A 24,425-nucleotide genomic window follows, 5' to 3' on the forward strand; every position below is an offset into this window, starting at 1 on the left:
TACTGAAATGAGTGAGTGTGTCTGTGTGTGTGATCCACATATTGGACAGCAGACTCCCGTAGTCAAAAGCCAACTTAAAGCTTATGGATTTTGTGAATAAATAGTTGGGAGAGTATCAGAAACATCAAAAGACCAGACAATGCATTTACATATTAGTACTGCAATGTAAACTGTGTCCGTTTCCCAGCTGGATTGTATTAGATTGTATTACTGTGTGTAGCTGTCATACACCTTTTCTTTTGTTTTTTTGAACCTATAACAAAAGGACTAGGAACAGTTATTTTTTTATCTTTCTTTATGTAAAGTTATGGGTTCCATCAACAAGGAAGCTACATTTCAAAATCGTATCTCTTATGCCTTTTAAAGGAAGCAACAGGCTTTATAATGTGCATAAAAGATCAACAGAAGCAAGATTAAGGTTTGTCACAGTGGCAAAAAAAAAGAAAAAAAGAAAAAAATCAACACAAACTGCATTAAAAGTACAAAACAGCTGTAGTGGTCGAAAAAATATTTTACATTTATCTGTACAATTTAACAATATCTAGTGCTGACACCCCACTACCCCCCCCAGTTTCTGTTAGCTGTATAGGGTCATGCTGTAACTAAAATCTGAAGCCCATTCTCCATAGATATTACAACTCTTATAATTGCTGTAGGGGAAACACTCTTCCACCAGCACTGAGCAGAGAGAGTCCCTTGTACTTAAGCTTAGAACAGCTCTGTGCAGTGCAGATAACAGCAGGCTTTGTACAATAGAAGAGTGCATGCTACTTATAAAACACGGTCCCTGCTACGACAGTAACTTCAGCCAAGTTGGACACAATTTGCAAAACAAAGTTTTACAGGACGATCAGGCTAGAAAAAGACCAAACAGAAACGGACACATTTTCCTATGTCAGCCAAGTTAATTGTATAATTATTATAGTAGTATTACTGCAAAAGTAAGTCATTTAACTTGCTTGACTTGTTCCTGGATATGCCAAGGGAAACAGATCCACATTTAAACAACTTGGCTCCAGTAGACCACGTAGAAGAGGGTGGTATGGCTGGAACCATGCAGTGCAATGGGCACAGTCACAGCAAGCCTATAGGTGCTCAATGTGATCAGAAATGCACTCAGTGGCACTCTCTGTAACGGAAGGTGTAAACCATGACATCCTCTTCCCCAGGGTCATTTTCCCCTGGCATATCTGTGTCTCTCCTTAAAACCTGTAAAACCCCTCGTAAAAAGGCATCTTGGCATTAAAATCCCTTTTGTAAGTACCATGCTGAATCATGAATTTGCCTGAAACACCTATAGTTAGCAGTGGAAAGAAAGTTTTGTAACCATAGTTATTCATAATTTTGGCAATTAAAACAGTTACATGGGTACACAGGGCAAGCCACATCCCAAATTGGTGTAGACTAATTAACATAGATCTTATACATGTGTAAGCAATGAGCAGAATACCTTATAAAAACACACACAGTAAGGTAAGGATCTCTAAACCAGTAGCTTAAACATTCCCATTCCCTTGCAACGGCAGCTACTTCTTGTGTAAATTATTAAAGCAGACCAGCAGCCACCGGCACTCACAGTTTTTGATTCTACAGTCTAGGAAATCAGCTCCTCAATGGAGTTACAGATTTGTATTGGAGAGAGTTACCCAAGTGTCGTCAGCAGGAATGCTTTAAGGCTTTAGTTAGATCATGACACCAGGGTTACGATTATTTATAGATTACATGATTGCTAATTACTGTTAATTAATAAGATCAGGTGCCAATTAACCCCACCCCCACAACCCTGTTCTGGGCTTCCAAGGGCCCTGTTTTTGTCTTCTAATGAATTAATCGCTATTTCAATTCTACTGGAAGTCCGCTAACACATTTATAATTGAGTCTAATTATAAAGTCTAGACTGGAATAGCATTGAAATGTGGTCCTAGTTTTGGCCTGGGTGTTGGAAGGATGTTGGAAGTGCTCCTGGCCTGGCTGCTCCATGGCAAAGGGGCCGGCACTACGACACCCCTCCCAGGGTCAGCACGTCGAAGCAGATGTCACACACCCGCACTGGCTTGTTCAGATCGAACTTGATGATGGGAATCTCTTTCACGGAGCACTTGTGACACAGCAGGCGACCGCAGTGCCGGCTGAGGGAGAAACCAGGGAGAAAGAACCTGCATGTTAACCACTGTAAAACCAGAACATCTTCAACATCTTCTGTATATATATATATATATATATATATATATATATATATATATATATATATATATATATATATATATATATATATATATATATATTGGGCGAGATAAATGAATTATTACTGTACTGAAAGGGGAAAATGGTGATGATGAAAATGAAAAGAAATGAAGTCCATCTTATTATAAATTGTACCCCATTTACATCAAATGTCCAGTATAATGAGGGTAGGTTACATTTTATATTGCAAATATGCATGGGTTTACCTTGCACATTGACTAGCTTGTGAACTGGTCCATTGCGATAAAGATACATAAATGAAACTGTTTGCTAAACCAGAAAGAACATAGAGACTACCCCAACATGACGGGCATACTCACTGAAACCTTAATGTCTACAACACACACGACATTTTGGACTCGTCTCTATCGGACTTCTGAATAATGACTTCAGTACAGGTTTGAGGTCTTGTTATATGGCCTATCAGTCTATGTAAATGTGTGTATTCAGTTTTGAAGAGGCTCACAGCTGTGGCTCATTCCTATGGAAGCTGGGTCACACCACTACTGAGGGAGAAACACTTACCAGTGATGTTTCCTTGTGGTAACTCCAAACTTTGCGAGACACTCATAACAGTAGGACCCGTCACACCATGGGGGTTCTTTGGAAAGCATATCTACCAAGAGAAACAGAAGAAATCAAGCATTCCTGCACAAATGACTGCTCACCCACCACCGCAACTGATTCCAGCAGCACTAGCCTGCCAGAGTCCTCTTACCCAGGAGCCTGAACAGCAGCTGCTTGGTGGCCACCTGGTAGTTGAAGATGTTGATTCCCTGGTTATTGTTGATGCCGAGTCGAGCCCCGGCCCTCACAATGGCACGGCACAGGTTAGCGTTTCCTTTCATGTACGCCAGCAAGAGCACTGCAAGAGATGAGGCAAGAGGCAGTGAGCAGCCAATACATAGAGGAGCCGCCTTACAGGAAACTAGCACTAATAAAAGCATCCATGAAACTTATTAACATCATTATCCAACAAACAGCAGTACTGAGAGGCATGTGCAGATTTAAAATAAATATTTGGTACTGGTTTGAGTCAGTAAATAAATAAAGATTAAAATGCGGTTTGCTTTTTAGTTCACCACAACCAAAGGTGTTTTTGTTATACTTTTGTTAACGACTGTAGCTTCAACATGGGCCTATTAAGAAACCACTTCAAAATAGGTCATTTAAAAACCTTTTAGTAAGAGCAAGAAAACAAAACCAAACCTTAAAATCACTACTGTAAGCGTTTCCCAGCACACTCACTTCTCCTGATTGGATTGCTTAGACCTCATAGTCTCATTGAATAACACTAAGGAGCTGTTCCCATCTAGTCGAGGTAATCCTGCTAGCATAGTGTAAAGCGAGTAGGCATCAGTGTCCCTGTACCTGTGTTCCCCTCGTTGTCTGGTTTATCCAGGGGGTACTCCTGCATGCACTCCAGGAACAGCTCGAATATGGCAGCTGCATTCTCCTTCCCATACTGTCCCAGGATGTGCATCGGCGACTGACCCCTGCAGCGGAACACGCTTCCAAATCAGAAAAATCACAGGCTCTGCACTGCTATCAGAAATCATGCAGTGGTGGAATTTCTACACTGTCAAGACAGTTTGTTTGAGGGCTGCGCGCTGCACATGGCAGCGAAACAAACAAACAAACTACTGTATTTGCAGTATAGCAATTACTATTATAACACCATATTTTAATATTAGACATTTAAAACAATTACATTGTTTTTATTTGAAAACTAGAAGGATGTTTCAGCTGTGTTTTTGAAGGTTTTGGAGAACCCTTTTTTATTAACAATCTGCATTTCCCCACCATGAAGCCATATACACATTTTCTAATGAATCCAACAAGTCATTCTCTCGTTACAAGAGCCACAAGTTTTCACAGAAGCAAACATCCAAATAACATAACGTATTAAAAGTACATATCTTTTCTCAGTGTTTATCATTAAGGACCACGGGTACAATACTTAATGAGTAGTTGTATGTTTTCTTTTAGTTTACAGTGAACGTTCAAAGCAACCAAAAATTAATTTAATGTGTACCGTACAATTACCGGTACTTTCATTCTTTTATGTTTTAAATTTACAAGAGGTAGATAAAACCATGTTCACATTTGTGTACCAGGTACCTGATCTGAAGATTTTTTTTTAGTACCAAGTTGTTATTTAGGCTCTTGGAAATACCCACAATGCAACATCATTCATCACTGAAGCCTAAAGGCTTCCAGACCACATATGGAATTCTGAGCAAACCGCATTACTCATAGAATATTGAGGGAAACGTTTGTATTCATTACCAACAAAAACTAGTGCTGCATAAGACCACAAAAAAAACAACCAGAAAAACTGCATGTGTTAGTTTTTATTACAATCGAGCCTTCAGAAGAGGGCTTTACCATCTGTTAAAGTTCTTCTCATTATATGAAATGCCCGAGCCTTACCAGACAGTAAAGCCTTCCTCTTTGGGTCTCACTGCTTAAGACAGCACAGACATTATGGAGTCCCTTTAAGAGCGTACCTGAGATTGAAAGCCTCCGCGTTGATGTTGGACTCAGTCAGGAGTGCCCTCACGTTGTTCAGACGGCCGTGCATCACTGCCAGGTGCAGGGCTGAACCGAGAAAATACAGTCCACTCAATTTATGATAGTTAAGGATTTTTTTTGGATTTTTTTTATCATTATTTTTTTTAACAGTAATAATTCACATATTTCTCAGGAGTGGCGAAGACGAACACATTATTATTATTATTATTATTATTATTATTATTTATTTCTTAGCAGACGCCCTTATCCAGGGCGACTTACAATTGTTACAAGATATCACATTATTTTTACATATAATTACCCATTTATACAGTAGGACTTTTACTGGAGCAATCTAGGTAAAGTACCCCCCCCCCCCGGGATTGAACCCACGACCCTCCGGTCAAGAGTCCGGAGCCATAACCACTACTCCACACATGCTGTCCTCCGAAGCGTGTGTCGTCAGCCGACTGCTTCTTCTACACACTGCAGTCCCACCATGCAGCCACTTCAGAGCTACAGCGTCGGAGGACAATGCAGCTCTGGGCAGCTTACAGGCAAGCCTGGAGGCGCCTGGCGAGACTACAGGGGTCGCTGGTGCGCAGTGAGCCGAGGACACCCTGGCCGACCTAAATCCACCTCCCCCCGGGCGGTGCTCGGCCAGTTGTGCGCCGCCCCCTGGGAGCTCCCGTCCACGGTCGGCTGTGGAATAGCCTGGACTCGAACCTGGCGACGTCCAGGCTATAGAGTGCATCCTGCACTCTAGCGAGTGCTTTTACTGGATGCGCCACTCGGGAGCCTATAATTCACATATTTCTGTTGAAATAAAACACAGTACTTACATTTGATCAACTTAAATATGATTGAACTGTGATTTTAAAAAAAAGTGTGTAGTTGGAAGTTTACAGAAATAAAGGGATATCTCTCACTACCCTGTTAACACTAAGAATGTTTGGACAGTTAGATTTGGTAGTGAATACTGCCGACCCATTTCCAGGCAGCTGTAATGTCACAAGCGTTTGTACCGTTGTTTCCGTTCTCGTCCACCGCTGCGAAGTCGACTGCGTTCTCCAGCAGCACGGAGCAGATGGTGGGCAGGTCCTGCTGGGCTGCCAGGTGCAGTGCTGTCTGCCGGTGCTTCGTCAACTCGGTCACCTTGGCACCGGCCAGGAGCTGCAACAGAAGACAGGAACTAACTGCACCGCGATCCAGTCTCAGAATTTATGCTTGAATGTCTACCCTCTACTAGGACAGGAAAGTAAAGTGATTATCCTCCAATCTCAATCACCTCAACTAATCTACAGCTATTGCCAAAAGTTTTGCATCTCCCTATAAAATTAACACATTTTGCTTTATAAAATGTAATGAAACCTGCTGATGTCACAATTGAAAAATGTGGCATTTTGAAATCTAACATGAATTACTGTTTTTCTTTAAATTTATGTCTCAATCCTAAAATTCTAGGTGATGCAAAACCTTTGGCCATAGTTGTATAAAATTCTTTATATTCTAATGTACTTTGAAAATCCTTGGATGGTGCTCCTCCTGTCTGACTGAACCCCACTCCTCCCCTCAGCGTGTCGCAATCGGGCCCTACCAGGTTTCTGACGATGATCTCCGAGCCAGCCTGCACTGCCAGGTGGAGGGGGGTCTGCTTTGCAGCATCTTGCACTCGGGAGTTCACGTTGGCCTGGACGCTGATCAGGAAAAGCACACTCTCGATGTCCGAGTTCTGCACCGCCACGTGGAGGAAGTTCCGCCCCTTATTGTCCACCTGCGGAAAGATCAACCAATCATTTACTACCCTGACTGGAACCTTGTCTATAGGTTGCCATTTAGATTATACCCCTGCTCTATACACCAGTGAATGCATAAGGTTTATGACTCTACAATGGTTTACAGCAGTGGTTCCCAAGCTGTGGGGTGTGTGATGGTTTCCCCATACGATCCTGACACAGCAATGTTCCCCAGGCTAGGGGGGATCAATTTATTTACATGAAAAGACTCTGCTTGTGGTTACATGAAGTGCATGTACTACCCTTGACATCAGCTCTATCATAAAATACTGATTTCCAATGCCCGTGATAACAGTATAAACCATCATACAGCAATAAAGGGCATGCTTGTAAGGACAACACTTCCCATGTCTGGGTGGGGACCCTCAGTCAGGATGTCTCGTACCATAGGGGCCGGGAGCCCCTGGATTCCAGTACCTGCTCTGCCGCTCCAGCCTCTCGCTTGAGAATGGCCTCAGCAGCCTTGTTGTTCTTGAAGGTCATGGCGCAGGCGAAGGGGGTCATTCCCTGCCGGTCCCGCACGCTGAGCCTGATATCCGGGTGAGAGATCAGGAGCTGGATGATCACATTGTGCTGGTTGCTAATGGCAACATGGACTGGGGCTCTGCCTTCAGCATCCTACAGAGATAAACCACGGCCATCACAATTACATCCAGTGCTTTGCAACAAAAAGGATATTTTTTCCTGTTAGTGTACAGTATATTATATACAGGCATGTAAGATTTATTCAAACTATAAAAAGCACATTGTTATTTAACTCTCATCTCAGCATCCCTGTATGAAGGTCTGGGAAAGAAACAGCAGACTAATCTAATACACTAGTACAACATATACATTTGTATTTAATTTTCAGTACGTCTCTCAAACTATTTACTTATTCTGGGGTAGTCTTTCTGTAAAGTTACTTGGTGCTGGAAAGTAATTATCAACGTGTTAGGGGAAAATAACTACTGCTCCACATTTTCAATTGAAATTACGGGGTGTGCTGGAGGTGGCTCCCCTGTTGAGAAGTCTCACCTGTGCATTGACGTTGGCTCCGAACTCCAGGAGGCACTGCACCACCTCCTCCAGGCCCCAGCTCCCAGCCAGGTGCAGAGGGGTCTGCCCATCATGGGCCTCCTCGTCCCCCTCTCCATTGGGACCCGGCTTCCTGGGGCTGTTCACATCACAGCCACTGAGCAGGGGCAACAGCAGCATGGGTTACAAACAGGTCTGCTTAGTTAAACACAGCAACTCACAATCTCAAAAGCAGGATGTATGCTTTTTTTCTCTCCAGAACGATGCACACAGGTTTTATTTTACACATTACACACATTATTTATATATATATTATAAAATCTAGCTGGTTCACAGTAAACGGAAGACCTCAATTGATTTGGTCCTAGCTATTTCTATCACTGATATGAAACATAACACCGAACCCACAGTGCTGATGGGGTAAGATGCATGACAAAAATTGATTAGGACCAAATCCTTAAAAAGCAAGTGCTGCAACTGCTGAAATGCCTTGCAGCACCACTGGAAATGGTACGGATATTGAGGGAAGAAAAAGGGGGGCAGTGACAACGTTGCTCGTGCTAATAAGAGGCAAGCAGATGGATTTGAAACCCTTAGTTGGCGCTTTTTACCTGCGAATGAGGAAGCAGGCCATGCTCTCATTGTTTTCATCAATGGCTCGGTGCAAGAGAGTCTGCAGACACCCGCCAGGGCCAGGACTCCAGCAGGTGGCGTCACAGCCATGCCTCACCTTATAGAGAAGATGTTTATACAACCTATGGGTTTATACTGAAAGCTTTCTCCCCAGGCTATGGGGGGATTTTTTATGGTGGCCGCACATTAACTACGGCAGTTTGGGCTCTTATTTGCATGCAGATTTTTTTTTTTTTAACAAATGAAAAAATAGGTTAATAAATTAGACCTTTACATAAAACACGCACAATTGAAGTACACTCAACAGCTTGTTCTAGTAAAAAGAATTAAATATGTATATATATATATTTTAGTGAACCAAGGTAGTTTATCTTGCTCATCCCCCCAATTTCAGGAATTTTACTTCTCTCTCATTATATGTAATTAAATGTTATCTGTCAGTTTTTCGTTAAGTATATGGAAAACTACAAAGCGGTATATAATTCAATATGTTAACATTGTTCAGCAGGTTTTATTTGACTTTATGAAGGTTTGCCACCTCTCAGCACGCTTCCTTCCTTACCAGAGTAGATGCAATGTCCTCCAGCCCGTTCTCCAGAGCTAGCCAGAGGGGAGGGTTCCCTTTCTCATCCAGCACAGACATGTCAGCTCCCCGTGTGCAGATCGCATCCACCACTAGGGGGAGCTGGTTACTGATGGCCAGCTGCAGGGCCGTCTCCCTATCACGGGTCCTGTGAGCGCAGACACAGGAACAGCCGATGCTTTACATGGGATACTTTACTGATTCACAGCTGATTTTGTTATATTAAAAATGAGCATTTTAAACTATACAGCCCGTGTAAAATCTTAATTTACTTTAAATTAGCAATGATGAAAAGGACGTGTTTCCAGTAGGTAATCCTAAATCTATCCGCGTCTTTAAAACTAAACTAAGCAATGAGTCTGTGCTTGGGATTTGTCAATTACCAATGCTCATTCTTATATTCATCATATTAAAGATGAATTGATTGTTGGTTACTTCAGTTGTAAATCTGAATTCTGCATTGTACTTGGAAATTTCAGAGTGTATATTATTAAAGGATATTAAAACACCCTTACTTGAAATAGTGTCTAACGAAACACTGCACCCTTCCTCTCCGGTGCGTCCTGCCGTCCCGGGACTCACCTGACATTGATGTCAGCCTGGTGCTCCAGCAGGAAGAGGGCACTCTTGCTGTCCTGCCTCTGGATAGCCATATGCAGCAGAGTGTGTCCATTAGACATGGTGTCATTGATGGAAGCGCCAGAGCCGAGCAGCTGAGCTGCAATTGTGTGCATCCCTTAAAAGAAAAAAATAAGGAAAGTTAATTTTCTATACTGTGAATTTCAGTTACACACATTATAAAATTACCAATATTGCACTTATTTACTTGGAATAGCATTAATCAGGTGGTGGTCAGGTGTTGTATGTTTTTAACTTGTGGTGTGGTAGTTACTTGGAAAAGTAGACGATTGCTCCAAAGTGTTAGATAGAGGCTAAAACGATTCTGAAGAAGTTTTTCAATACTGCTTTAGAAATGTGTTCTTCAGCTGCCCGTTTCATTGCAATACAAGCCGATAGAGAAATTGAGTCGCCAACGCGACACTCCCACCGGTTCTCCCCTGGCTGTATGGCTCACCCTGCACACCACGCGGCCGTGCTTTTACCAGGTGAGCCACCATGGGTGACATTTTTAAATATTTATTTTATCATCTGCATTTCTTCATCTGTAACAGTTCACTCCTGAAACAGCAAGTACTGGACTGAAATAAAGAGGTGAAGAAGAATCCACTGAGGTCTCCGTTTCCCTACCTGTCCAAAGTGCAAGGCCCAAGACAGTCTGGTCCATGGAGTCTTTCAGACTGAAGTCTGGGATTATCTGCAGGTTATTAGTGGCATGAAGTGCATTAGCTGCAAAAGGAGAAACAAAATCCATTAGAAGTTTTAAAGTTATTGCTAAGTTTGTGTTTCACCTGTAACAATACTGATAAGCACATGCAAGCCCATACATCTTAGCTGTTCCAGGATTTCTTAACAAATGGTATCAGTAGATACAGCTCCAAGAGCTGGCTTGGGTAGGACATTGCTTACAGAATACCCATATGAATGTGTCTGTCTCTGCACAATGGTTTAATGTGAACCAGCAGCAGCCCTGACCTTTTTGTTCCAGTATAACGGACACGACGTCGGGGTGGTTGTAAACAATGGCCATGTGCAGTGGGCTCTGCAGGTAGATGCCCTGCCCTTGCTCCGGAGACGCCCCGCTGTCTCCCGGCAGTGGCTGCTCGGTCTGGAGGTTGGGGTTGGCCCCCTGCTGCAGTAACTCTGCTGTGAGGTTCGCCAGCCCAATTCGACAAGCCGTGTGGAGAGGGGTCTCACCCTTACAAAAACAAGCGGAGAATGAACGTCAGTTAAACACAGTAACAGCAATCAATGTAATGGTTAAGCCAAGTCCAGTTGCTCTGGTAGAAACATACCCAGTTGTTGGTGTGGTTGACCTTCGCCCCGTGTGTGGCTAGGAAGAGGGTGGCAGCCTCGTTCCCTGCCACGGCTGCTCTTTGCAGGAGGCAGTTTCCTGAAACAAAGCATCAGAACAAAAACACATGGAATCAAATCACAAGGAGCTGGTCCCCTTTTTTCCGAAATGTTGGTCCATTCATTACATTTTACGCTTGCAGGTATCTTAAGTACAACGCTATAAAGATGAAAAGTTTCCTGGTACTCAGTCACTTCATGTGTTTAATCTCATTCCAATTTCTGCATTCAGACCATGTGACCTACAGCAAAGGTACCAGGATGTAGCAGCATCTATAGCATTGTATGAGATATTTACATTTCCTGAATTAACTTAAACAAGTGAAACTAAAGATTCTCAGCACACACAGCTCCCCAGCTTTAAAGTGAACATTGAGTGTTCATTACTTATAGTTACTGGCCAGGGGCTGGGATTACTGTAACGGTATACCAGGAAGGAGCAGCTACACTAAGACTACCTTTGCACTTTCTAAGCTAAACTTTGCTCCAGCGCAAGACCCCCAGCTCTTTCCACCTCGGCACTGTTTTACCTGTGGAGGTGTCTGGAGCGTCCGGGTTGCTGCCTCTCTGGATCAGCCTGGCTGCAAAGCTGTTCTCATCGAAGGAAGTGCCGTTCTCCACCGGGGCGTCATGGAAGGGGTTCACAGACTGGTCCGAGGAGACAGTGATGTACTGCAGGGTCAGCCACAGCGCTGTGCTCCCCTCCTGGTCCTTCAGCTCCAGATCCAGCCTGGAAAGAAGATCCGCAATAATCACAGCTGGACTCCTCTTCTATTGGGATGGGGTCACATGTCCTGGTCAGATGGTTCCAGTTTCAATGAGGATGCTTCTACCCACCGCAAGATGGTTCATAAGCTTTCACTGACCATCAAAATCCAGGACTTTCAAAATCCCTTTCGTGACTTCTCTTTTCCAGAAGCTTAATGAGTTACATTTTGTTAAACGTGGCCAAAAACCATTATATTAAACATTGAAAAAATGTCACAGCTGGTTTGCACTGAAACTGGCAACTGAAGCATTTCTGAAGGCTGCAGGAGATTAGCTAATTCATGTTTTACTTAGGCAACGACCTGACATATCACTAACCAGCATTAGTGGCATTTGTCGCCAAACAATGGAATCATCACAAAGAATATTTTTCATGACTTGAAACACAAACAAAAAAGCATGACCTTTATCCACCACCTGCTAAAAGTACCGTATTATACATACACTACACGTCAGGCTTAAATTTCATTGTCATCACAACTAATTGTCTCCATCACTTATACAGACATGCTCAAATTTGTTGGTACCCCTCCACAAAAAATGAAGAATGCACAATTTTCTCTGAAATAACTTGAAACTGACAAAAGTAATTGGCATCCACCATTGTTTATTCCATATTTAATAGAAATCAGACTGCTTTTGATTTTTTATTCAACATAATATTGTAAATAATGAAACAAATGAAAATGGCATGGACAAAAATGATGGGACCGCTAACCTAATATTTTGTTGCACAACCTTTAGAGGCAATCACTGCAATCAAACGTTTTATGTAGCTCTTAATGAGACTTCTGCACCTGTTAACAGGTAGTTTGGCCCACTCTTCCTGAGCAAACTGCTCCAGCTGTCTCAGGTTTGATGGGTGCCTTCTCCAGACTGCAAGTTTCAGCTCTTTCCATAGATGTTCGATAGGATTCAGATCAGGACTCATAGAAGGCCACTTCAGAATAGTCCAATGTTTTGTTCTTATCCATTCTTGGGTGCTTTTAGCTGTGTGTTTTGGGTCATTATCCTGTTGGAGGACCCATGACCTGTGACCGAGACAGAGCTTTCTGACACAGGGCAGTACGTTTCGCTCCAGAATGCCTTGATAGTCTTGAGATTTCATTGTGCCCTGCACAGATTCAAGGCACCCTGTGCCAGGCGCAGCAAAGCAGCCCCAAAACATAACCGAGCCTCCTCCATGTTTCACTGTAGGTATGGTGTTCTTTTCTTTGAAAGCTTCATTTTTTCATCTGTGAACATAGAGCTGATGTGACTTGCCAAAAAGCTCCAGTTTTGACTCATCTGTCCAAAGGACATTCTCCCAGAAGGATTGTGGCTTGCCAATATGCATTTTAGCAAATTCCAGTCTGGCTTTTTTATGTTTTTCTTTCAAAAGTGGAGTCCTCCTGGGTCTTCTTCCATGGAGCCCACTTTCGCTCAAAAAGCGACGGATGGTGCGATCAGAAACTGACGTACCTTCACCTTGGAGTTCAGCTTGTATCTCTTTGGCAGTTATCCTTGGTTCTTTTTCTACCATTCGCACTATCCTTCTGTTCAATCTGGGGTCGATTTTCCTCTTGCGGCCGCGGCCAGGGAGGTTGGCTACAGTTCCATGGACCTTAAACTTCTTAATAATATTTGCAACTGTTGTCACAGGAACATCAAGCTGCTTGGAGATGGTCTTGTAGCCTTTACCTTTACCATGCTTGTCTATTATTTTCTTTCTGATCTCCTCAGACAACTCTCTCCTTTGCTTTCTCTGGTCCATGTTCAGTGTGGTGCACACAATGGTACCAAACAGCACAGTGACTACTTTTCTCCATTTAAATAGGCTGAATGACTGATTACAAGATTGGAGACATGTGTGATACTAATTAAAGAAACCAATTAGTTTGAAATATCACTATAATCCAATTATTTATTATCTTTTCTAAGGGATACCAACAAATGTGTCCAGGCCATTTTAGAATATCTTTGTAGAATAAGCAATAATTCATCTCTTTTCACAGCTTCTTTGCTTTATTCTATGACGTACCAAAGGCATGCAAGTATACATGATAAAATAGCTTTTAATTTCATCACTTTTCAGGAGGAATGAAGCATTATTTCAATGAGCTGTAAGGGTACCAACAAATTTGTGCACGTCTGTAAAAGGTCTATAACTATTGAGCAGCTAGAGTTGGCCCCATGGCCTTATAACAAGAGTGCCGGTTGTGCAACAGGTCACTTAGTTGAATTTTAGGGAAAGCCAGTCAAACCGAATTTGTCATTACTTAGACGAGCACTGATTCTGCTTTCCATGCAAGCCAAAAGTCTAAAACCATTAGCTGTATACTGCACCTGATAAACCATTAGCTGTATACTGCACCTGATAAACCATTAGCTGTACACTGCACCTAATAAATCAATGGTTTTTGGCTCTGGCGTGTTGTTAACACTTAACTACATTGCTCTTGGTTTTGATCAACACTATTCAGTGCAGATTGCACCACTACTGCCCTCTCAGCAGCGCCTGACCCCCACTCCCCATGAAGAAAGGACTGTTGTAGCTAATCTGCTGCACTTACTGTTTGCACTGCAGTAGCTGGTTAAACACAGGATCATTTCCTGAAACCACTGCTGCATGTAGAGGTGTCCTGTGGAAGAAGAGAAACACAAGGTCAAAACCATACAAAAAAAAAAAAAAGATAAAATATTATTCAATTAATAAAAACTAAATAACATGACTGAACTCCTTCACGCCCACTGTATAAAATGGTTTGATTCCCACTGTTGACAAAGTATTTGGCTTCTCAAAGTCTATTTCACAAATCATGATCATGTTAGTAGGCTGGCATCCTGACTTCCTTCCAGTGTTAAGGTTAAAGATTATTACAGAAGCAATTAAAATGTCATGAAAAGATAATATTTGTTAAATTGGGCAAGTCCTCAATTTCAGACTAGTGGCAATCTCACTTTTTGATGATAAAACATATATGTATCAGGACAGACCACCCCTCCCAACCTCCAGAAAAACATTCAGTTACGATTGGAATGGTGTAAGGCATTCACACTGCTGCCAGCAGAACATGTAAAAGGAGCTCCAGGGACACCTGTGCGACGCCTGTGCTCTAAGCTCTGCCCCTGCAGTGCCTGGCTCGCTGGCTGGGTACTATTATTTGTTTATTTAGCAGACACCTTTATCCAAGGCGACTTACAGAGACTAGGGTGTGTGAACTATGCATCAGCTGCAGAGTCACTTACAATTACGTCTCACCCGAAAGACGGAGCACAAGGAGGTTAAGTGACTTGCTCAGGGTCACACAATGAGTCAGTGGCTGAGGTGGGATTTGAACCGGGGATCTCCTGGTTACAAGCCTGTTTCTTTAACCACTGGACCACACAGTACTCACCTCCCTTTGCTGTCCTGCATGTTGGGGATGGCGCCGGCCTTCAGCAGGGCCTCTGCGATGCGGGCAACGCCTGCCATCACCTCGCTTGAGTGCTTCTTGGGGCTGTAGGAGCAGACGAGGTGCAGGGGGGTCTCCACAGCGGGCACGGTCGCTGCGTTCACCTGGGCAGAGTGGCGGATCAGGAATGTGGAGGCAAACTCATCCCCTGGAACAGCACGTGAACAAAGAGGAAGAGGGTACTTCAGTCTCCGAGGCCTGACTATTGTGTAGTGGATTTCTGCGATGCCTCGGAAGAAAACTCCCTGCTTTAGATACAGGGACCCGATACCGAGAGCTTTCACTCGTGAGTTATTTAAAGATATGAAGTAATACCAAAAGAATCCTAACAAAATCAGTTCTGAACAGAAGTCTGAATGTCTCCTGAATTAATTAACGTTGGATTTTCATGGCACTGTAAGAGACTGTAGTTTAATTTATAAATACTAAACTGAAAACGTTCAAAAAACGTCATTGAATTTATTAAGTTTAGTATTTCTAAACAAGTGTTTTATAGTCATGGGTGAGACTGTTGTTAAAGAACTCAACAGTTACCTTGAATATCAAACTGTATTTTATTCTTGTTGTAAGCATGAGATTGGAGCTAAAATAACTGCAAATTCCAAAGGTGTTGGAAGGCCTTCTTACCTCTCTGGATAGCCTTGTGAAGCAGACTACAGCCATGCTGGTCAACCATGTCCACATCAGCTTTGCTATTGACGAGGGTGGAGGCGATGCTGTCCAGCCGGCGCGAGAGAGCCAGGTCCAGGGCTAGATCTCCATTGCTGTCCAGTTCGTTCAATTTCCCAGGTAACTAGACAGTGGGGGGGGGGGGGGGGGGGGATACTCTGTTAAAAGCTAGGAAAATACTCACTATTGGTAAATTTAGAAATACTAAAAGAAACAGTTAATTTCTCCATGTTTTTTTTCTAGAGTTATAAGCTAGACTTGTTCCTTGCTACTCTCTAGTTTACTTCTCCTTTCATGAGCATTTTCAGCACTTATTGCTTAACTCTGTAAACTGTAAAAAGTCTACCCTTTTGAGGTCCAACTGACATGACTTGACTTTATGCTAATTTGAAGAAGAAAAAATAACACACTTGTCACAGCGTTGTCTGCAATTACGTCATCGAACTCATTTGATCGGAATTATAATGGGACATCTGCAAAGGGTTAAGGGCATTTGGGACAATACCACCAGGGACATAATATTTCTCTCTCACAATTACAGTACCAAGAATTGCTTTTTTACACCAATGACTACACTGGTCACCACCCGCTAAGCTAATTGTTGGTATTCTGTACCCCCAATGCTCCCATCCTAGATGACGCAGCACTGGTCTCATACCTGGGAATCCATCTCAATGAGGTAGAGGAACACCACATCTTCCCTCTCCACTTTGATAGCTTTGTGCAGGGGGAATTCCGTCTTGGATTTGATCATCTTGTACAGCAGCTGGGCACTCATGCTGCTGAAATCATCCTTGCGAAGGTCGTCCTGTCGAGGGAAGAGAGAGGGTGAAGAGAGTCCTGCAGTATTAGCTGCTGTTTGCAATTCTTCACACGCAATATTTTCAGAAATACAAAACAAAATCATAATAAATTATATTTAATGTAGAGTTTCTTTTAAATTTCTAAATTTAGCACCATTCCATTTAATAGTTAGGATTGACACCCTATACTTTACAGCATGTTGCACCTGTCAAATGGTACCTGACCTGAAGCACATTCAAAATGTTTTTTTAAAATATATTGGGTCCTACACCTTTAACTGACACTTGTGTTCTATCTTGCCACATGTCAGGTAAGTGTTTTGTTTTTTTTGTTCTCCGGCTCTCATGCCGAGTCAGGCTACATACCCAGTGACTGGCGATGATCTCAGCACAGTAATTCAGCAGAGTGCTGGCACAGAGCTCCTCGGCTGTCTGGTAGAAGCGAATGCAGTTCCGGACATTGACCAGCGACATCACCCCCTTCTCACACCTGCCAACAAGGGGCATTTCATTACAGTCGCGAAGACAGAAACAAACAAATAAATCACAGTGTTCACAAATAAAAATGAAGTGCACCAAGAACTAAACCTTCACTGAAAATTATACATGATGAACTACAGGATGTACTTTTAAAATATATCTGGACCATTGTGACGATACAGGAACCCCTTGTGATGAAGAACATGGTTCCAGGGTAGATGTTGTGTTAGCAGTACAAAAGCTGGCCACCCTTAACCCATTTTAATGCTTCATCATTATTTGCCTTCATGTGGGTGGCATGTTTTTTTAAAGCATCAATTACACTACAGCCTTCAGTAGCCAATAAAGCACTTTAGTTCAATTGACCAATCAATTAGCCTTGCTAGGTACAGCAAAGTACAGCAAAAAAACAGTGCCCCTAGTGGAGCTCACCTTTCCCGGAGGAGCTGCAGCTGAAAGCGATTGGCCAGCTTCATGAGATCAGTCAGGAACACATCATCTTCCTTCAGCTCCAAGTCATCTGTGTACAACCAACGCAGCATCGCCATGGCAACCTCCGGCTTGGCATCTGGTATCACAGAGAGAGAGCGAGGAATACAGTTACACTGAGCGAGGATGAAATGTGCTTTGTATTGTTTTCGATACATGTACTGTATAAATGTGATATAAAAGTGCATGGTGCTTCACCTGATAGGTCTAGTTCTGTGGTGGCTGCCAGATTAGCCAGGCTCCAGCTCTGAGTGTGTGCTGCCAGCACAAACTTGTGAGCGCTGAGCTGTTCATCCCCCACCTTAACCTTCAAGTCACTGACAAAAAGAAAGAAAGAAAGAACAGGGAAATGAGAGAGAGAAAGATATTGTAGCATCACAGAAAAACATTACACAACATGAATCACTTCTCATTGTGACCAATAAACCAGAAGCTTTAAGTCTGAAGTGAAAATGAAAGCTGTATTTGTGTGAGTTTTCTTTATGTCACAAGACTGCTTTGATTCAAAAGCACGCTCTCCCGTGACTCTGTGTTACTCTACACAACAGAATGCAATTTGTTTATGTGGTGCCAGGTACCCCGATTCCACATTGTTCATTCAAATTAGCAGCAACAGCAAAAATTCAAGAAACAGACAATGCCAGCACTGAACTATCACACACACACACACACACACACCTCTGTATTGAAATCCAGCCTCAGATGTAAGAAGCCATTCATTCGTATGGCTCTCAAAGCGAATGGTAACCCAGGCACTGGAGGCAGCCTTGGTGTGCTCTTACCTGTACTGGTCCTGCTGGTACAGATCTGCCACGATGGCGAGCAGGCGGCTGATGAAGGACTCGCTGGCGCTCTCCTGTTTGGCCTGCACTGCCAGCATGGCGCACTTCCTCTCCGTCTCCACCAGCTTCTGCTGCATCTTCACGTACTCCTGCCGCAGCAGAGCCAGGTGCTTCTGCAGCTTGGCCACCTCCTCTGCAGAGCGACAAGAACAACCCGGCTGTAAGCTTGCATGGAAGCACACAGGGCACTGGTAATGGAGCGTTTGTTGCACGTTTTTGTTCCTTCTGAAACCTTAGGTGAACTAATAATTTGCTTAATTAGACCTTTTACATTTTTTTATTAAACAGTTGGAGATTTCAAGTTAACTATAACATTTTATAAGTGACTTGAAACTTACAACTTTTTAGCAGCTGAGAACAATTAAAAGGGTCTGATTAAGCAAATGATTAGTTCAATTAAGGGTTTAGTTAAGTAACAGAGAGCTCAGGTGGAATGAAAACCAGTCACAGGGGGTCCCCAGGACCAGGTTTGGGAAGCCCTGGTGTACAGTACGTCTTTTAAGTGGTTGCCGCAAATACAATAATGCCATAAATCTTGCACATCAGTTCTCTACATATGTCTGAAATGTGCAGTGTTGTTGCAGCACACATGTTGAAACGACATTGTATTTTCCTTTTAAAACATCATATCTGCTATTGCACTCTATTAAAGAAGTCTCTGTTTGCAAGGCTGTCCCGGCAGTCCTTGACCATTAACCTGGACAGTGGAACTATCTCCAATCCTCAACATTTTCTTTCCTGTCATTTGCCAACATGCTTTGCAGCCAGTCCCATGCTTGCACCTCGAAGACACTGCTGAGGTGGAACGACCCAGGAAGTGAAACAGTAACAGATTTCCTGCAAATAAGGCAAGTAAACTGATAACTTTCTTTAACAAAGAGAGATCCTCATGTTTAAATTACATGTTTCCTGCCAAACTGTGTGTTTTTTTAAATATTTTTTACAGTGAATGGAAGTGAACAACTGATGTGTTATTTGGAATTATACTGGTAGCCAGGGCTTTGGTTGGTTGACAGCTCAGTTTTGTAACCACATGACCGCTTTGAATGAAATGAGAAGACAACTGGTGAAACCATTCATTCTTACAGGGCTGAAGCAACACAAGTATCATACAAGATGTAATGGACCTTGTTTAAAAAGTGTCATGTTTCTTAAACACCCCAGATATCATTAATATGTAACTTAGTTCATATATTTACCTTTACAAGTTTACAGGATGTGACCAAGGCATAGTGACTCATCACTAATCAGCGAGTCAGAACTGGGGTCCTCAGGGTCTTAGTACTAGACCTCAGACTATATGTAGCCCAAAAACATACATCATCTGGAACCATTCTAAGCCAAGCTCATATTATCATCCACCAGGAAGACAATGAATCTTTAGTTTGAAGGCACTAGTTTACTGAATGCACATAGAAAAGTCATGTAAACAGAACATCTAATCTCTGTATATCCATACCCCACACAAAGAACGCAGTACAAGCTGCACACAAGAACACCCACTCGTCACTTTCCATTTGAAATCACTCCAAAACGTTTGCACCGCTACAGCCTGAAGGACCGAGCCTGCAATCCACTCTACAGGGAAGTGGTCAGCTTTTTAAAATCCACTTTCAACCCCTCGTTTGCTCTTAGTACCATAGTCACCGCTTGCTATTGCTGTGCTGTTTTAATATCGCACCCCTAGAGTCCCCTCTTGCACTCTTGAGCTGGACTGCTGGAAATGTATTCTGTGGCACAAAATACTTTCATATTTGCTCTTAACAGGATTTTTTTTATTTTTATTTTTTAAGTTTATTTATCAGACGCCTTTATCCAAGGCGACTTACAGAGACTAGGGTGTGTGAACTATGCATCAGCTGCAGAGTCACTTACAACTACGTCTCACCCGAAGGACGGAGCACAAGGAGGTTAGGTGACTTGCTCAGGGTCACACAATGAGTCAGTGGCTGAGGTGGGATTTGAACCGGGGACCTCCTGGTTACAAGCCCTTTTCTTTAACCACTGGACCACACAGCCTCCATTTATAAATAACTTTCAAAAAGACATCATGCAGAGGAAATCAATGCATAAATGAAGTCAAATAACACACATTCTACTGTACAGAGGAGTTTTTTTGTTTTTTTTTACTGTAATATGGTACAAATTGTTTTCCTGGTATTTGAAAGAACTACAGTGGCAGTTGTAGTATATTCTTGCCCATCATTTGGGGTCTCCATCTGTTTATAAATGTATTTTTTTGTAAAAGGAAAAACATGCTTCTGCTTGCATTGAGTCTTCATTGAATTAGAATACAATTAGCGGACCATCATTTTGCTATTAGAATTTCCCCATTCCAATAAAAATGTGTGTGTCCTCCAAAAGCAATGACTTTAAATCATTCAAAGGGGAACAAATAACCAAATTTAAAAAAAAAACACTGTTCCAGTGTACAGTGACTATTGAGATTGCAGCTATGAAAAAACAAACAGACATAAAATACAGAAATAAAGCAGCGGCACCGAGATGCCTATTCAATAAAAGGTGCAAAAATCACACACAATACTGGCAGATCTAGTCTTGGTGACATATTTCCTGACTTCTAATAAAAGCAAGCCTTCAAAAACTAGAGTATGCGACACTCAGCTCTGCCCAGTTAGAAAAAAAAATAAATAAAGCTTTGATTTGCATGTGGTCAAGACTTCCATGTTTCCCTTTCCTTGGCTGGCCTAAGAGTTTCACTTTCTATATACAGTAAATGTTGAAGCAGCAGTTACTCAGCAAAGACCTGCAGCTTTTTATACACAGCAGGAAACCAGAAAATCCACAGCATAGTGAAAATAAACGCTGACTGAAACGAACAGGCTTTTTCCAATGTTTAAAATGCTGTTCCCCCGACCTCCATTATCTTGCTCCTGGTAAACAACTTTCTTAAATATGTAAAAACAAGATGCTAAAAAATGTAAGTTATTCTCAAAGTCTTCAATACATTGAGAAAGGCTTATCATAACAACTTCTTTGTATTGTAACATATACCGTGTACCACCACTGAGTGTTTTTTAGTTATGGGCATGATACAGCTATGGCCAAAAGTATTGTATCACCTGTTTGTGCTTCATGAAGTTGAATGAAACCTGCTGAACAATGTTACGTTAACATGTTGAATTACATACCGCTTTTCCATATCCTTAACGAAAAACTGACAAATTGAAAAATTTCAAAATCTAACCTGAAATACTGTACTACTATTATGGCTTCCACTAGACTTTTGCAATATCACTTTGTAGTTTATCTGATTATATGAAACGTGTAGGTGATGCTAAACTGTTGGCCATAGCTGTAGTTTAACAGAAGGTTTGAACTTTGTTCTCCCCCAACATGCATACAAAACTGAACACCTTCCTCAGAACAACAGTTGACAAGAAAACCACAAGAGTGACGGGAACATCACTCAGGTCACATGACAGACACTCCTAAGTTACACCAGTGCAAGCAGGGATGGAAACCAGACTCCTATTGCATAGCAGTTTCACCCATGTTTTACTACATGTTTGATTAGCATCAGTGTACAGGTTACAAGCTCAGGTGAGTTTTATTAAACTCACAGTAAAACCAGGAATGGATTATACACTTACACCCCTGTGTAAGTGTAATCAGATGTACAACATCCAGCAGTATACAGCAACTGTGTGGCTACTTATATATTTAGGGACACTGTTGCACAAGTGCAGCTGACTAAGATCAGCCGCAAACTGGGATAAACAGGAAACCAGGAGTTGTTTTATCAACTTAACCAGGTGCAATCTCTGCACAGCCTTATGGTAAACAAAGACAGTTATCCCATGTTACTCTTCACTGCTGCTTAGACTACAGCACAACAGTTCACAAGTGCCAACAAGTTAACTCTAGCTTGCCAAACATTTCCTGCACTGGGCACTAGTTTCCCAAACCCCATACCTAAAATAACAAGATCAGTACTATGAAACCTGCCAATGGCCCTCATAAACATTTATTTTCGCTACAATGTATACAAATAAATGTAAATAAAGTTATTTGCCCAAGAATACTTGAAAAGACTATTTATTCCCAACCTCTCGCTACTTCCACTGTCAATGTGTCATCAGCTGACTGTTTTACAAGCACGCCCCATCCCACTAACATTCAATGTGTAGCACGACTAAAATCATAAGTAAAACCTGGGGAGAAAAAATGGAGCGCATCATTAATATATACCGAGGGCATTCCAGGCCATTGAACCGGTTTACTCTGCGGTTAATTCCGACCCTGCGCAACATCACGACTTAACCGAACCGGTTTGGAAGTACAATTCTCCTTATAATGAACTTCTGCATTTGACAACTACATTGTTTTTTAAAAAAAAAAAACACCACCACAACAACAACACTTACGTTTTAAATAACAGTGGGTGTATTTATACCCATTCACAACGTCAGAAATACTCCCATTGTGAATCAATATAACTTTAATTTAAACACCCCCCCCCCCCCGTTGTTTTGTTGTTTAAACATATCTTTGAAGGCGACATTACGAAAGACTTGCTTATATCAGCAATAAACCACGCCTCATTTGCATTAAATAATTTGCAATATGTTCGTTATTCCGCTACCAGAAAAAGCACAAATCTGTAATTCCCTCACCACCCAGCCCCCTAAACACGAAAATAAGCGACCCGACAATGCCTAACTCGAGTCCCTTAAAAAACACACACGCACAAACTGTCGATTTTATAGGTGGAGCTTTACACACTCCCTTAAAAGAATATCGTTCGCAACGGCGGTGCAGAAAACAGACGGGTGTGAATTTCCAAGGAAACGTCTACTGTACCTTCAGCCATGTTGGGTCCAGGATGTTCACTAATATCTCTATCGCGAGAGCGGGAGCTGCAGTGGAGCAGCGGGGACGGAGAGGCGAGGCGAGGTACAGGGAGAGGTAGGGCGGCGCTGACTGCCAGATAGCGGAGGCTGACAACACTCACAGCTTGGCAACAATACAAATTCGTCCTCACTTTCTCGAGCTGTATTTTGCTTCAGACAGCAATCACCAGCATTGATGCACACTGTCATTCGTCAGCGAAATATGTTTCATTGTATTAAAAATAAAAAATAAATCACAAATGGAATTCATCCCTGTTGTGCATTGTTACAACATTACTGTATTTTATTTTCAGTTTCAGAAGAAAAATAAATTAAAAAAGCATGTTTTGAAGAATAGTTTTTTGAGACATCATCATTCCGGAATAGTGCTCTATACTCAAAAGAGACTTCAGCTTTCCGACATACTGTCTTCATGGGTTTGACAAACAGAAACCTACTCTTCTCTCGGTTTGTGCACACAGCAGTGGAAGGCGTGGATTATTGTGCCCCCTGGTGGTATATGTCGTTACAATTATTATTATATTTTTAAACATGAAATTGGACATGGTTGAAGCACAACTTTTAATATCACTTTTATCCTGTTTCTTATCCTTATATTTCATGTTTGGTTGCTAGTCCCTGTGTTTTCTTGTTTTTCAAGCACTGACCTTGTTCCTTCATTTTCATTTCACGCACTTTAAAATGAACTATTCCACTATTGTCATACTTTTCTGTGTCCTCCTTTACAGTGAAGAGATCGCCTTACGTACAGATCCGACCTATTAGACGTAATGAATTCTAAATTGTAACTAAATCCACACACCACATTCTCCTGCCTGAGCAAAGTGTTTATCAAGTGTCCTATCATTGTCCTATCCCACCACTAGATGACTCCACTACAGTCGACAACTTTGTAATCCATGTAGCGCATTATTAAATTGATGTGCGTGCTGTGCACCCTACCATTTTAAAAATAGCAGCATAATGAATATATGAATTCTTGGCCATAAAAAGTAATTATAAAATGTTGCTTGAACACGCAATCTGTAATGCTGCAGGAACGCATTCACACATTTAATGGGGGCAGGTGAAGTTAACGTTCAGGCGCCAATGATTTTTTTTGTGTGTAAAAAACCAACTGCCTCATCTGGATCAAATACTTTACAGATACACTGCAGACATCTGTGGCTTGGCAGTGCCAATGTTGGTTAAAATTGGAAATGTTCAGTTTCATAAAGTATGTTGTACCAGGCTGTGGGTTTCATGAATGCTATTGTCATATTAAACAGTGCTTTGTTTGATCTGGATGACACACAGTGGATGAGATCT

General features: G+C 42.1%; 1 protein-coding gene across 2 annotated transcripts; it reads right to left on the reverse strand.

Moving 5' to 3' along the window:
- LOC117429507 (rabankyrin-5-like) lies at positions 1-23,200 on the reverse strand. 2 transcript variants are annotated; one of them, XM_058998239.1, is made up of 26 exons: positions 21,237-21,255; positions 19,443-19,588; positions 18,184-18,376; positions 17,600-17,718; positions 17,345-17,480; positions 16,799-16,922; positions 16,288-16,437; positions 15,588-15,753; positions 14,904-15,108; positions 14,079-14,147; positions 11,289-11,488; positions 10,701-10,798; positions 10,381-10,603; positions 10,036-10,134; positions 9,370-9,523; positions 8,767-8,935; positions 8,183-8,301; positions 7,572-7,728; positions 6,972-7,172; positions 6,356-6,532; positions 5,784-5,931; positions 4,755-4,845; positions 3,616-3,740; positions 2,963-3,109; positions 2,770-2,860; positions 1-2,129 (listed from the first exon to the last, which is right to left on the reverse strand). In XM_058998239.1, exons 3-26 carry the CDS (start codon positions 18,318-18,320, stop codon positions 1,997-1,999), a joined length of 3,438 nt encoding a protein of 1,145 aa, XP_058854222.1. In that variant the 5' UTR covers positions 18,321-18,376; positions 19,443-19,588; positions 21,237-21,255; the 3' UTR covers positions 1-1,996. The 2 variants fall into 2 exon arrangements, with proteins under 2 accessions (XP_058854222.1, XP_033904934.3); XM_034049043.3 differs by lacking the exons at positions 19,443-19,588; positions 21,237-21,255 and adding an exon at positions 23,068-23,200.
- Between the last annotated feature and the right edge of the window lie 1,225 nt (positions 23,201-24,425).

Source organism: Acipenser ruthenus, chromosome 24, assembly GCF_902713425.1.
Source record: "Acipenser ruthenus chromosome 24, fAciRut3.2 maternal haplotype, whole genome shotgun sequence".
NCBI lineage: Eukaryota > Metazoa > Chordata > Actinopteri > Acipenseriformes > Acipenseridae > Acipenser > Acipenser ruthenus.

Bases quoted from the DNA above. Each gene is read 5' to 3' on its own strand.
- LOC117429507 (XM_034049043.3), bottom strand. The intron at 11,489-14,078 runs GTAAGTGCAGCA...TCTTCTTTCCAG, and splicing joins CAGCTACTGCAGTGCAAACA to GCTGGATCTGGAGCTGAAGG. The intron at 7,173-7,571 runs GTGAGACTTCTC...TTATCTCTGTAG, and splicing joins GAGCCAACGTCAATGCACAG to GATGCTGAAGGCAGAGCCCC.